General features: G+C 38.1%; 1 protein-coding gene across 4 annotated transcripts in view; it reads right to left on the reverse strand.

Annotated features, from left to right (window-relative positions):
• ATL1 (atlastin GTPase 1) overlaps nucleotides 1-15,912 on the reverse strand; it is an 81,523-nt gene that overhangs the window by 53,886 nt on the left and 11,725 nt on the right. For all 4 annotated transcript variants that reach the window (XM_006731117.3, XM_006731116.3, XM_081830544.1 and 1 more), the window contains exon 2: nucleotides 12,798-12,969. In XM_006731117.3, the coding sequence (XP_006731180.1) occupies nucleotides 12,798-12,831 (34 nt within the window). In that variant the 5' untranslated portion in view covers nucleotides 12,832-12,969. The remainder of the gene's footprint in view (nucleotides 1-12,797; nucleotides 12,970-15,912) is intronic.

Here is a 15,912-nt window from a genome sequence, read left to right on the forward strand (position 1 = left end):
AGGCTCAGTTCATTGGGAAGATGTAACAAGTCCACATTTGTGTGCATCTAACAACATAGCTCAAAAGTTCATAAGAGCTTGACAGAAGACCAGGGGGAAATTGACAAATCCACCGACATCTTTTAAAATCTCTACCAGGGGGCACCTGGGTGGCTCAGTCATTAAGCATCTGCCTTCCGCTGAGGCCATGATCCCAGGGTTCTGGGATTGAGCCCCGCATCGATTTTCCCTCTCCCACTCCCCCTGCTTGTGTTCCCTCTCTTGCTGTGTCTCTCTCTGTCAAATAAATAAAATCTTTAAAAAAAAATAAAATAAAATCTCTACCAGAATTTTAAAGTATCTATCAGATATCAGTATCTGGTAGATCAAACAGTCCAGAAATCAGAGTATGGAAAACATGAACAGTGCATTTAGTAAGCGTGAGCTATAGAGAATTGCTGAATCACTACATTGTACACCTGAAACTAATATAACACTATATGTCAACAATAGTGGAATTAAAATTTAAAAAGTGATTTGACAGCAAGTGCAAACTTTAAGTACTTTATATTAATTTATTCATCTTTAAAATAAACCCATTCATTATTCATTCTTTTTTTTAAAAAAAATAAGCTTGGGCCAGCAAATATATATAGCACACTGTATCAAAAATTAGAAAACATAAAATGCTTTTCAGGCTTTTGTGGAATATTTATATTAATATATACTAGGACATAAAGCAAGTTTCAACAAAGTTCACAGCATGGGTATTCTATAAACATGAACCACCCAATACTGTAGCAACTAACTGCATGTGGCTGTTTAAATTAAATTAATTAAAATTAAATAAAAGTAAGTACTTGGTCCTTATCCTCACTAGCCATACTTCAGCTGCTCAAAAGACATATACAGTTAGTGATTACCATATTGGACAGTATAGATATGGAACACTTTTATGACCATAGAAGGTGGTCTGCTATATAATATTGACTAGAGAAAGATAAAGTATGAAATCAGTAGCAAAAATTTAGAAAAATCCATACTTTCTTTTTTTTTTAAGATTTTATTTTTACATAATCTCTACACTGAATGTGGGGCTTGAACTCACAACCCTGATGTCAAGAGTTGCATGGTCCACTGACTAAGCCAGCCAGGCACCCTGAAAAATCCATATTTTCTATATATTCATGAATAAAGGAACAAATCAGTGTAGACATTTAAATACTTGAAACTAAATGAGAAATAATCTACTACATATCAACATATATAGGATACAGCAAAATTGGCATTTATAGAAAACCTATAGCCCTAAATACATATATTAGAAAAAGAAGACAACCTGAAAATTAATGAGCTCGGTATCCAACTTTTTAAGTTAAAAAGAGAATACAGAATGAAACCAAAGAAAATACAAAAAGGAAATAATACTGATTAAATAAATATAAAAGAAAGAAAAAAGGAGGGATTAAACAATTAAAAATATAACAAGGAAAACACAAATAAAATTAAGTAGAGAAAATAACAAAAAAATTAAGAACAACCTTATGCCAAGTTGATGAACTGGAGAGATTCCAAGAGAAATACAAATTACTAAAACTGACTCAAGAAGAAATAGAAATATTTAATTGTTCCAAAATCAATATTGAAGTTGAATCAATAGTTCAAAATCTTACTATAAAGAAAACAGCAGGTCCAGGTAGTTTAATAGACTCATTTTCCCAAACTGGATCAGTCTAATCTTATATATTCCTTCCTGAGCTTATCCCAGGAAGGCAAGATTACTTCAACACAGAAGATATTTTATTTTACTTATTTTTTTTTAAAAGATTTTACTTATTTATTTGAGAGAGAGAGAGAAAAAGCAGAGGGGAGAGGGAGAAGCAGACTCCCCACTGAGCAGGGAGCCCAACACCCGGCTCAGTCCCAGGACCCCGGGATCATGACCTGAGCTGAAGGCAGACACCCAACCGACTGAGCCACCCAGGCACCCCAACACAGAAGATATTTTAATGTAATTAAACATATGAACAAATTAAAGAATAAGAACCAAATGATTATTTCAATAAATACAGAAAAAGCATTTATTATAATTCCACATCCAGTGATGACTTTTTTTTTTTTTTAAGATTTTATTTATTTATTTGACAGAGAGAGAGATAGCGAGAGCAGGAACACAAGCAGGGGGAATGGGAGAGGGAGAAGCAGGCTTCTTGCCGAGCAGGGAGCCCGATGTGGGACTCGATCCCAGGACCCTGGGATCATGACCTGAGCCGAAGGCAGACGCTTAACGACTGAGGCACCCAGGTGCCCTCCAGTGATGACTTTTAAAAAGACTTTTATTTAGGAATAAAGGAGAACATTCTTAATCTAACTAAGATAAGAAAAAGACTTAAAAGATAAAGATTAAAAAGGAATGAATAAAGCTGTCATTTTTGCAGGTGATATGCTTCCTTATGTAGAAAATTCTATAGAATCAAAAGGCAGTTTATTAGAATTAATAAGAGAGTTTTGTAAGGTTGCTAGATATAAGGTAAATATGTAAAATTCAACTGTATTTTTAGGTGCTATTAACAGCCAATAAAAAATATAACAGGGAAAAAAATCATAGCAACAAAAAAATATAAGGAACATAAGAATAAATCTAACAAAGGCCAGTCCTTCAAGGAAGGTCTTTAAACTACTGAAAGACATCAAGAAGCAAAATCTAAACAAATGAAAGAATATACCATGTACATGAATAGGGATATTCAGTACAGTAAAAATCTTGACTCTAATCAAATTAATCAACAAACTAAATACAATTTTTTAAAAGATTTTATTTATTTGAGAAACAGAGAAAGCACGAGTTGGGGGAGGGGCAGAGGAGAGGCAGAGAGAATCCCAAGCAGACTCCCTGCTGATTGTGGAGCCCAACACAGGGCCTGATCCCAAGACCCTAAGATCATGACCTGAGCCAAAGTCAGGCACTTAACTGACTGAGCCACACAGGTACTCCTTAACTGAATACAATTTTAATTAAAAAAAAATCCCAACTGGGCTTTCCAAAGAACTTGAAAACCTCATTCTAAAATTTTATACAGAAGCATAAAGCCAAGAATAAAGAATAGTTCAAAACATCCTTAAATAAGATCACAATAACAATCTGTTGTACCATATATGAAGACACTATGAAGCTACAATAACTAAAATAATGTGTTACTGACACAGGGATAGACAGATAAATAGCACTGCAACATAGTAAGAAACCCAGAAACTGACCCACTCATATCCAGGAATAATATCTGACAATACAGTCTGGAGATCAATGGGAAAAACGGTGGATTATTCAATAATGGGCCTGGGACCCTTGGTTATCCATATGGAAAAAAATTCAGAGATTCTACATCACACTATCCATAAAAATAAAATCTAAGTGGTTCTAGAGCTTAAAATGAAGTTGGGAAGACTGCAGAGTAGGAAACACCAGGAGAATAATTACACTGACAGAATCTATCTGATACAACTATTGGAACTCTGGAACTTATTGAAGGCTTACAACTTCCAGGGGAAGGCTTGAATGGTAAAAAATTGCAGTTAATTTAAGTCAATTCCAACTCTTAACTCAGCAGCAAGTACTGATCCTTCACCCCTCAGCCCTATGGCAGGCAATTACACACATGTTCCCACAGCAGCTTACATACATCTTGCAGAAGTCAGGGTAGGCAATGAGGAACCTGTCCTCCAAAAAGTGGGGATCTGTGTTCCTATCACTGATTACTGCTTCTTATCACAAAGGTGCAGACACAGAGGTGGACAGTTGTTGTATTCTCCCCCATTGTTGACTGCCCCTTCCTTCTAGTGAAGTGACTTCCAGGAGATTTAAAGGGCCAGTACTTTTTTTTTTCCCCTTCTTCAGTTTTCACCTTTTTCTCTTTTCGGAGTCAGACATTTAAGATTAGAGTATTCGAAAGCAACTACATATACAGGGAAAATCAGAAACTCGCCACACATGCCCAGGGAAAGGCCCAGGCTAAAAAAAGACCTGAGAAGACCTTAAGTTTACATCTCAGGCTGATCCTCGGCATAGACATCCTATAGCTATTAAAACAGAAACAAACCCAAAAATCCCCAAACCCAGAAAACACTGGGGAAGGAGGAGAATCTGACTTTCTTATTTCTTATTACATTATTAGATTCAAATGTCCAGTCTTCAATAACAAAAATCACAAGGCATACGAAGAAATAGGAAGATATGACCCATTCAAAGGAAAAAAATAAATCAACAGAAACTGTCCCAGAGAAAGACCAGATGGTGAACCTACTAAACAAACACCTTATTAAAATGACTGTCTTAAAGATGCTCAAAGAGCTAAAAGAAAATGCAGAGAAAGTCAAGAAAACAATGAACATTTAAAATGGAAATATTAATAAAGAAATAGGAGACCTAAAAGAAAGCAAAAAGAAATTCTAGAGCTGAAAAGTGCAGTAACTAAATTGAAAAGCTCACAATAGAGATTCATAGGGATATTTGAGCAGACAGAGGAAAGAATCAGCAGCTGAAGATAGGGCAATCGAAATCATTGGGGCTGCAGAAAAGAAAAAAGTTTGAAGAAAAGCGAACAGAGCCTAATGACCTGTGGGACACCATCAAGCAGACTAACATACGCATTGTAAGAGTACCAGAAGGAGAAGAGAGAGAAAGGGGTAAAGAGATTTTTTGAAGAAACAATGCCCTAAACTTCCCAAACTTGATAAAAGACATGAGTACAAACATTTAAGGCTCAACTAACTCCAAGCAGAATAAACTTAAAGAGACCCACACTGAGACACATTATAACAAATTGTTGAAAGACAAAGACAGAAGTTTGAAAGCAACTGACATCACATGCAAAGAATCCTCAAGATTATCAGCAGATTTCTCATAAGAAACTTTGGAGGCCAGAATATAGTGAGAGGGCTGATATATTAAAAATGCTTTAAAAGAAAAAAAAACCTGTCAACAAAGAATCTTATGTTTGGCAAAATTGTCTTTCAAAAGTGAGAGAGAAATTAAGGCATTCTCAAATAAACAAAAGCTGAGGAAGTTGATTACCACTAGATTTGCCCTGCAAGAAATGCTAAAGAGAGTCCTGGAGATTGAAATGAAAGCACACTGGACAGTAATTCAAAACCATCTGAAGAAATAAAAATCTCAATAAAGGTAAATACATGGGCAATTATGAAAGCTAGTATTATTAGAACATTTTGTAACTCCTTTGTTTTCTACATGATTAAAAGACCAATATATTACCAAAAAAAAACCCAATTATTAGTCTAAAAACTAGTGTTATTATAACTTTTGTCTGTAGTTTCACATTTTGTTTTCTACATAATTTAAGGGACTAACGCATTTTTTATTAAAGTATAGTTGATACACAATGTTACATTAATTTCAGGTGTACAATATGATTCCACAAGTGTATACATTAGGCTATGCTCACCACGAGTGTAGCTACCATCAGTCACTATAGAACCTTATTACAATACCATCAATTATATTCCCTATGCCGCACCTTTATCCCCATGACTTATTCATTCCATAACTAGAAGCCTGTATCACCCCCTCCCCTTTACCCATTTTGCTCATCTTCCCAACCCTCCTTTTCCCTCTGGCAACCATCAGTTTGTTCTTTGTATTTATAGGACTGTTTCAGCTACTTATTCATTTGTTTTGTTTCTTAGATTTCACATATAAGTGAAATCATATGGTATTTGTCTTTCTGTCCGACTTATTTCATTTAGCATAATATCTTCTAGGTCCATTCATGTTGTCCAAATGGCAAGATCGCAGCTTTTTATGGCTAAATAATATTTCAATATGTGGAATATTATCTCACACACACACACACACACACACACATACATATGGAATTAGTGTTTTCATTTTCTTTAGGTAAATACCCAGTAGTGGAATGCCTGGATCATACTGTATTTCTATTTTTAATTTTTTGAGGAACCTCCATACTGTTTTCCATAGTGGCTGCACTAATTTACATTCCCACGAACTGTGTGTGAGGGTTCCTTTTTCTCCACATTTTTGCCAACACTTGCTATTTCTTGTCTTTTTTATTCTAGTCCTTCTGAAAAGTGTAAGGTGAGATCTCATTGTGGTTTTGATTTGCATTTCCTAATGATTAGTGATTTGAGCATCTTTTTATGTGTCTGTGGCCATCTGTAGGTCTTATTTGGTATTTTTTAAATGTATTTTTTAAAAAAAACTATCAGTTTATGTTTTTGTACACATAGTGTATAAAGTTGTAACTGTGACATCAGTAACTAAAGGGGTGCAAATGGAGCTATAAAGGAGCAGAGTTTTGTATGTTATTGAAGTTAAACTGATATAATTTCAAATCAGAATGCTATAACTTTAGGATATTAAATGTAATCTTTATGGTAGTTCTAGAATGTTTTAGTTCAGGCTGCTATAACAAAACACCATAGACTGGGTAGTTTATAAGTGTTTTTTTTTAAGATTTTATTTATTTGAGAGAGAGACAGAGAGAGAGAGAATAAGTGGGGGGAGGAGCAGAGGGAGAGGGAGAAGCAGACTCCCTGCTGAGCTCGATCCCCAGACTCCAGGATCATGACCTGCGCTGAAGGCAGACACTTAACCGACTGAGCCCCCCAGGCACCCCTGGACTGGGTAGTTTATAAACAGTGAAATTTAGTTCTTGGTTCTGGAAGCTAGAGGACCAAGATCAGGTTGCCAGCATGGTCAGGTGAGTACCTTCTTCCAAGTTGTAGACTCCTCATTGTATCCTGGCATGGTGGAAGGGGCTAGGGATCTCTGTGGGGCCTCTTTTAAGAAAGCATGGTTAATCCCATTCATCTCATTCACAGGGTTCCACTCTCATGACCTAAGCCATCTTCCAATGACCCCACTTCCTAATACTATCACACTGGATATTAGGACTTTAACATATGAATTTTGGAGGGTACCAACATTCAGACCATAGCATATACTATACACAAGAAACAAATGACAAGGGAATTAAAATGTTACACTACAAAAAAAGTCAACTAAACACATAAGGACAGTAATCAGGAAATGAGGGACAAGAAAGCTAAAAGGCACATAGAAAAAACCACAAAGAGATACCATTTTCACATCTATTATAATACCGAGTGTGAGCAAGGATGTGAAATGAACAAAATACTTTGTGGAAAAATGCATAATCTAGATTCCATTTTATATTAGGTTCTTAAAAATGTATATTTGATATACACATGTTAAAAATGATCAGGAAATGATAAACATCAAATTTATGAAAGTATTTATCTTTGGCGGGGAGTAAGGAAAGGATGCCATTAAGGAAGGACACATAAGTAGTGTCAAATACTGATAAAGTTTTATTTCTTCAGTTGGGAGGGGGCATACAGATTCTCATTATCATTCTCTTCAAAAGTGAACATCTGTGTTTTATATTGTTCATTTGTACACAGATATTTTTCTTTCTTTTTTTTTTTTTTTAAGATTTTATTTATTTATTTGACAGAGACAGCGAGAGAGGGAACACAAGCAGAGGCAGTGGAAGAGGGAGAAGCAGGCTTCCCCCGGAGCAGGGAGCCCGATGGGGGCTCAATCCCAGAACCCTGGGATCATGACCTTCGCGCTTAACGACTGAGCCAACAAGGCGCCCCCACACACAGATATTTTTCATAAAACTTTATAAAAAGAGGAAGAGCCTCTAAATTCAAAAACACTCCAACATTTTTTTATGACTAAAATGATCTCACAGTAGATCATTTTCCTGATGATCACAGGTTCTATTTAGAGTCTAGTCACTGGTTCTAAAGATAATAAAAGCTGCAGAGTTTGAAACTGAGCAAATATATAACCCAGGAGTCATCAAGACAAGGTGTAAGAAGATACAAAGTATAAAAAATATATAAGTACAGGAAAAATGTATCTGAAAAAAAGATGTAGGGAAGGCAAATTAAATTAGTGAAATGGGATGGGAGAGTCTGTAGGGAAGGTACATGTATGACTCAGTAGAAATTTTATTTTGTTTTAGGAGGAATAGATATATACAGAATGAGCCAAGTAAAAAGGGACAAATGGTCTCCTTTCAAGAAAAATAGAATACAGCCAATTGGAGAAGAAAGAGCAGGAAGTGACTATACTATACTCAAGATCGCTTTTAATCTTACCTCAAAAAACAAAAACAGAAACCTAAAAATTAATATTTGATCAAAGCCTTTTCAACAAATAGACACTCCTTACACTTACCTAAGATAGTTTTTTTTTTTTAAATAAGGGCAGAAAAAGCTGACATACAAATATTATTTTTCGAAAGCAACATTGCACTGACAGTTTCTGTTACACTGTAGAAAACCCAAATTCCCATGTGGACTCCCAAGTTTTAAGCAATTGTAATTAAAAAAACAAATTAAAAAGGATGCACTTCTGTTTTGTTTCTGGTAGTACTTAAACTCTAAGCCCAATCTTGAAAGAATGCTTTCTGGGCTACTGCCTCTGATAGTCATCTGAATCCTTTATTTTTCACACTAGTACATTCTTTGCCCTTTTTTCTAGTCCAAAGCGACCAAGTTTATAGAGCATTGATTTCTTATACCAGCTTAAGCCTAAATAGGCTTGTTGCGGGACCTTTTTGGCATATTATTTTAGTTCCTTGTCTTCATCACATGGGCTGGGGAAGCAAACAACCCTAAATTTAAATCTTGGATCTATAACTTATATAAATTATGGGACCTCTGGCACATTTCCTCATGCTGAGTCTCGGATTCCTTATATATTAAAATGCAAATAATAATGTCTGCCTCTGAAGAATGGACTTTTAAATGCTTAAATTTATTTAAACTTCTGGTTCAGGGGTGCCTGAGCGGCTCAGTTGGTTAAGTGGCTGCCTTCGGCTCAGGTCATGATCCCAGGGTCCTGGGATCAGAGCCCTGCAACGGCATGGGCTCCCTGCTCAGCAGGGAGTCTGTTTCTTCCTCTCCCTCTGCCCCTCCCCTCACTCATGCTCTCTCTCACTCACTTTCTCTCTCTCAAATAAATAAAATCTTTAAAAAAATAAAAAATAAACTTCTGGTTTGGTGCAGATTTAGGTACCGGTGTTGGGATTCTCAGTTCTACTCACAGACCTGCTTTTCAGTTGTATCTCTGGGTATGATCCTCAACCACCACCCCCAATTCTGGGTATTAGTAGAGATGCTTCTCTGCTTTGTAGTTTCCATGGCCCTATTAGAACCTAACAGGTCTCTGACTACTCAGATAAAAATATTAGCTGTGATATGGTCCTACAGAATTCTTATCCGAATTTTAGGTTTCCTGTACAGATTTTGCAAATCTGTCTTGCCCTTTTCTTGGAAATCACTGTATTTTCCAATTCTGGATAGTCTACCTTTGAACTCCATTCACTGCTTTCTAACTTGTCTGAAAAGTATTTAGCTAGATGACAAGGTTAGTTCACTGTCTTTTTTTTACAAGCTATCACCTGAGTTTTTTCTCATCACAGACCTCTGGCTTCTACAAGAGCCTGTTTTCCTTCTACCTTCACACCATGCCCCATTATCATATAAAACATTCCACAGTATTGAGGTGCCTGGGTGGCTCAGTCAGTTAAGCCTCTGCCTTCGGCTCAGGTCATGATCTCAGGGTTCTGGGATAGAGCCCCATGTCAGGCTCCCTGCTCAGTGGGGAGTCTGCTTCTCCCTCTGCCCTTCCCACTGCTTGTGCGCGCGCATGCTCTCTCTCTCAAATAAATAAAATCTTTTAAAAAAATTCCACAGTATTATGTTATAGAAAATAAATTAGAAGACAACTCTAGGTTCTAATTTCAGTCCTCTTACTAAATATATGATTTTTGCCAAATTATTTAACCTACCTGAGAGTCAGTTTTTTTTTTTTATTTACAAAAGACTATGTCCAGCCAACTAAAGAAGCTACAGATCAAATGCAATAATGCAGGTGACTGTGCCTTGAAAACCGTAGTTCTATACAATTTGCAGAAGGTATTATCAATTCAGTAAAGAGGCAGTATAGCATAGTGGTGAAGATAAAAGAATCTGAAGTCAAACTGCCAGAGTTGGAATCCTGTCTCTATCATTTACCTTTGATATATAAAATGAGGATTATAATACCTACGTCATATGATAATAGCTCAATGACATTAGCTATTCTTGTTATTATTAAATGCCTACTATGTTAGGTATTACACTAGGTGCTAGTAATAAAATGGAATCAGGACAGACATGGCTAACATCTTCATCAAAAACCTCTATTTCCTACTCTATATGCTACATTTTTCTAAGTCATTTACGTATTTATGTCATATATACTTTATAGCAAAGAAAAATCAGAGTAGTAAAGCATTTCCATAGAGCATCAAGACTCCACAATTCCAATATTTCTTTCCTGTGAAAATATCCAGTGAACACATAGTGACTTTAGTATTTCTTTTCCTAATTCATCACTTGAGTTGAAACTCTTGATGACTTCTGGGTAAACTGTCTGGGACATGTTCCCATCAAATATAAATAATCCAATGCTTGTCAATCACCTAAAATGCTAATTAAAAGGCAGATTCCTAGACCCCATTTCAGACCTATTGACTGAAAAGCTCTGAGTGATTTGCAGCAACATGGATGGAGCTAGAGTGTATTATGCTAAGTGAAATAAATCAGAGAAAGAGAAATACCAAATGATTTCACTTATATGTGGAATTTAAGAAACAAAACAAATGAGCAAAGGGAAAAAAGAGAGAGAGAGAGACAAAACAAGAAACAGACTCTTAACTATAGAGAAGAAACTGATGGTTACTAGAGGGGAGATGGGTGGAAGGATGGGTTAAATAGGTGATGGGGATTAAGGAGTGTACTTACCATGATGAGCACCTGGTGTTGTATGGAAGTGTTGAATCACTATATTGTACACCTGAAACTAATATTACACTAACTGGAATTAAAATAAAAACTTACAAAAAAATAAAAATAAATAAAATAAAAATAATTTTTAAAAAAGCCCCAGCTGGAAGATGTGGGAATGTGCATTTCTAATAAGTTCCCAATGTGATTTTTATGCAAATCCCATTTGAGAACCACATTCCCGAGACAAAAAAAAAAACAAAAACCTCCACTATATAAGAAATCTGTACCCAAAGATATACTGAAGAATAATGATCCAAAGCTTCACTAAAGAGAAAAATTTTAATCCTTAGAATAAATTTTCATATGCATGTCTTTTAACAGGGTTGAGTCAACAATGCACAGAGATCAAGACCAAAACTGACTTGAACATACACACCTTAACTGTGCGTATTCAAGAAATTCCTACTCTGGAGGCCAAGGAAAAGGGTGGTGGTAAGAGGACACTGAGAAAGCTTACTCATAATTTCATAAGAAGCAAAGAAAAAGGTGTTACTGCAATAGTCACACTTACTAAAACTGGGGTTTTGTAATCTCAGAAAATGCAACCACCTTCTCTTAAATTCAGACAACTAAAGACAGACCTCCTTGCGCCAACTCCCCCCACTTACCACAAATCTTGGATAATGCCTCAAATGTAAACCTTGCCTAGTGGGAGTGAAGTTGGTCCTGTGACCAGAGAGGCAACGAGAAATATGGTCTTTTGATAAAAGTCAGCCAAAAACAACCAATTAAAATATAAATTTATACCTGTTGGTCTGAAGGACAGTTATAGAAGAGATCTCATTGAGACACATAAGACAATCAAGGAGCTCCAAACTCCTAGTGGATGTAAACTTTCCAAAATAACAAAACATTTACCCACCAAGGACCTAAGATCGGCTCTGGCTCAGATAATAAAACGCCCTGAAAGGCTTTCGTTCCTAAGATGGTAGTGGGGCTAGCACTGTGACTGGAAGAAAACGGGAGCCCAAGGCAGAAAAAGACGCCCAATCTGCCCACACTCTCCGTCCTGAACCAAGTCTGGAGCAGCAGAGCGGGCGGGGTTGCGATTTCTCCTGCATCACTGCGTTCTCTCTTCTCCGCCTGCGTGAGCGCCGCCCACCCACTCGCCGCGTGAACCCACTGGGCCTAGCCTCTCCTCCCCCCTCCCCTCGGCCTGGTGCTGAATCATGAGTCCAATATCTCCAAAAGGTAAAACCAAAGAACAATGCCACCCTCAGGGCTGGCCTGAGTGGGGTACCAGGTTGGGGTGAAGCAGCGGCTGCAAACCACAACTTTGCTTCCCTTCTTCCCAAATTCCCCACCCAAGCCCCAAATTGAAACAAGTACTGTAGTGCTGGGGGACTCCCAAGCGGGCGCCCCTTCTCCTGGGTTGCTCAGGTCCGCAACGCTCCCACCGGGCCCGGCGTGCTCTGCCTCATTGTTCCGGCACGCCGCCCGCTCGGGAGCCCGCGCCCTGCCAGGCGGAAGGGCTCACAGCTCCCGCGGAAGAGGGTGGAGGTTAGGGATCCTCACCCCCTCGCCCCCCACCCCTCTCGGCCAGGTTAACAACAGCCCCTGCCTACTCTCATCGCCTTCCTGCCAACCGATCGCTAAAGCGGAACCAAGGAGTCCCCGGGAGGCTACCGGCGGGTGCTGTCCAAATGCTGCGAGGAGGCGGACTGGGGGAGGAGGGCGGGGGAGAAGCAGGGGGCTTCGGCCTGCAAGAAGCTGCAGCCCTCTCCCACAGCGCGATTCCGGCTACCCCGGTACCACTCGGCCATGCTTTCTCCCGCCCTAAAGGGAGCAGCTCGGTTGTGGCCCGTCTCCCAGCCCTGGACTCCGCCACCGATCAGCCCTTGGCCCTCTTGTCCCCAGAAGCAGAAGGCTAGTCCCTATGCAGGCTGCAGAAGGCACCATATGCTACTCACCCCAACTGTTTCTGTCCCTGCGGTTCTTGGCCATGGTGGTCTGGGGACTGGTGGCGGTGAGGCGCTGTCACTGCGCTGGCTCTTCTCCCGGGCCGCAGGTTGCTGGCGGTGGGAGGCTCTGTGCCCGCCGCTGGGCGCAGTTCGCTCAGGCTCTGAGGATGTTGCTGTGGCGCTGGTGGGAAGGAGTGGGGAGGAGAAGGGAGGAGAAAGCGGATGAACCAAGCTCAGCATCACAAGCCTGAGTTCACACAAATACCAGCGTCACACCCTCCCTACCTCGGCCCACCCCCAGAGCATGAAGACAGGGACAGACGATGTACTGCAACATTTTCAATGGAAAACACACATACAAATAAATAGCACCCCCTCACACACACTCTCAAAGAATTTAACAGCATTAGCCAGTCACAGAAATACACAAACCAATATACTGCATTATTCTCGATGTTCAAATACCTGTTTCCTAGGAGAGTTACACATTAGTACAAATATGCAGGCAACATTTATATAGCCAAAGAAATTAAAATAATCTGCATTTATCTACCAGGCACCATTTCCCCCCATTTTAAAAGCAAGGTCATGCTGGTAAAGAGGGTATCAATGCATTTTTGTACCTGTATACTGAACAGGCCTGCCTTTTGAAATTAGGACAGCAAAATTTAGATCAAGATCAAGATAAATGAAAGCTGGAGATTCATCATAGTATGTCACTAACTCAATATCTAGTGGGCAAAATTTCCCACTAGATTTGCAGAGAAAAACTCTGGAATTATATTGCCAAATATTTTAAGTAAAATCATACCACATGGTCTGGGGGAGCCTTGGCAGCCACAAAGGTTGCAGACCTTTTGAATTTTGAATAGAAAGCAAAAGGCAATAAACACTTAAAAAAATATTCTCAACCTCTCCCTTTCCACTGATTTCTTCCTCTCTGCCTGCAAACTCAGTTTTCAGTATTCTAGAAACAGTCCTTTCATGCTACTTGACCCTCAGGATACCATTATCCCATTCCTCACACAGTTTTCTCCTGCGTTCAGTTGTTGCCCACACTCTACAGATCAGTTTTGCCTACAAGATTACTGCTATCCTCTTAATTACCAAATCTTTGGTCTCTGCTTATTCTTCATCATAAGCAACTCTTCACTCTATGTTTACTCAATGTAATTTGCTATCATGGCTTCAGACAAGACCTCCATCCTGATAATTCCCAAATCTATGCCTCTAGTCTTAAGATCTCTCAAAGAGAGAAAATCATCATACTAGAACCAAATTTATAACTGCCTGAGGTCATCTTCACTTTGTTTTTCTACTGACACTTCAAAATCAACATTTCAAAACCAAACTATCTCACCCACCACTGCCTAATCTTATGCATTCCATATTTCAGTTAATGGTTCTAGTGATCTCAGAGCTGTGAACACTGTAAACCAAGTTTACATTACAGTTTCAATAGAGTTGCATTCCCCAAACACTAATGAAACAACATAGGAAGACAGTTATTATCTCAACCCTATACCTACAAACTAAATTCATAAACTAAAAAGAAGTGTGTTCTGCTTTTCTTGTATATCTTAACTATAATTCTCAGCTCACATTCTTGCCCGATAATCCCTTTCAGTCAATCTCATTAAAAAGAATAGATTCCACACATACACACAGACACATGCACAGACAGACACACAAAGTTGTATAATTCAATATATTCTTTTTTTTCATATATGGGTCCTTACAATATATATTCTTAACTGAAAAATACATTTAAAAAAAACTCTTTTCTTTGTAATTAATAGGTAATTTGTGGGATAATACTTGAGACTGTGACTATCTTGGCCAAGAACTTCACCCAATGGTTTTAGTATCCATTGATACCCTTGCCTGAATCAAGTTTATATTAATGATTTTTAAATGGTAATTTTTAAATAATTATATCATTTCTTTTACATTTCACAGTTAGCAGCTGACATTCCCTCTCCCATCTTTGTTGAGAACCACATAGATTCATGAAATCTAAAGCAAAAAAAAAAATTATTGCGTTATTTATCATCATTATTCTTTCTAATGCTCAAATTGCCCTAAATTTGGCCAATGGGAGCCCCTTCAAGTTAACACCTATATGATCAGTTCCTTATTTTCTGGCATAAGAAAATGTTTCAAGTTTCCCTTGTATTTTCCCTGCCTCAGAACTAGAATTAGCCAATTTCTCCAAGAAGTTCTGGCTCCTTTCAGTGAAAAAAGAAACTTAGAAACCAAGATCTGGGTGCTAGTTGTGCTCATTGCTAGCAGAAGTTTCACTGTTTCTAGACTCTGACAGTAGACATTGTTAGAACATATTTATTTTGGGGGGCACCTGGGTGGCTCAGTCAGTTAATCATCTGACTCTTGTCTTAAACTCAGGTCATCTTGTCTTAAACTTAGGTCATGCTTTCAGGGTCATGTGAGCAAGCCCTGTGTTGGGCTCCATGCTGGGTGTGGAGAGTGCTCAAGATTCTCTCTCTCTCTCTGTCTCTCCCCCCAATTCTAAAAATATTTATTTATTTATTTTTAAAACCATAAGTTTAATCTACTCCAAATAAATACCTCCAACCATATGAAAATACATATATACAGGATTATTTATTACAACATTTTATGTAATTGCAAAAAACTGGAAACAATATATGAGAGTGGGTGAATATACTATATCTACACAATGAAATACTATGCTGCTGTAATAAAGAATAAAGAAGATCTCTATGAATGGATACAGACTGATTTCCAGAATACACTATTAAATGGAAGGGGGAAAAGTGAAAATGCTTTACCCATCCTGTAAGAAAGAAAAGGATATGAAAGAACAAAGGTATCTGCTCTTCTATGCAAAAGAAATACAAGAAAAATAAACCAGAAGCTAGTGAGATCAGCTACCTACAGGAGATGGATGGGAATAGGATGGAAGTAATGGGAGAATGGGAACAGGGTAGTAGGGGGTGAGGAAGATTGATCCTCCTTAAGTATAGCCTTTTTATATAGCTCTGTTTCTTAGAGCCATGGTAATGTTTCACATTCTCCAAAATAAATAAATAATTGAAATCAACCAGGTTATGGGTGTAGAGAGAGTTCTCAAAATGGAATTACA

Source organism: Leptonychotes weddellii, chromosome 9, assembly GCF_054177405.1.
Source record: "Leptonychotes weddellii isolate Sample4059 chromosome 9, ASM5417740v2, whole genome shotgun sequence".
Classification (NCBI taxonomy): Eukaryota; Metazoa; Chordata; class Mammalia; order Carnivora; family Phocidae; genus Leptonychotes; species Leptonychotes weddellii.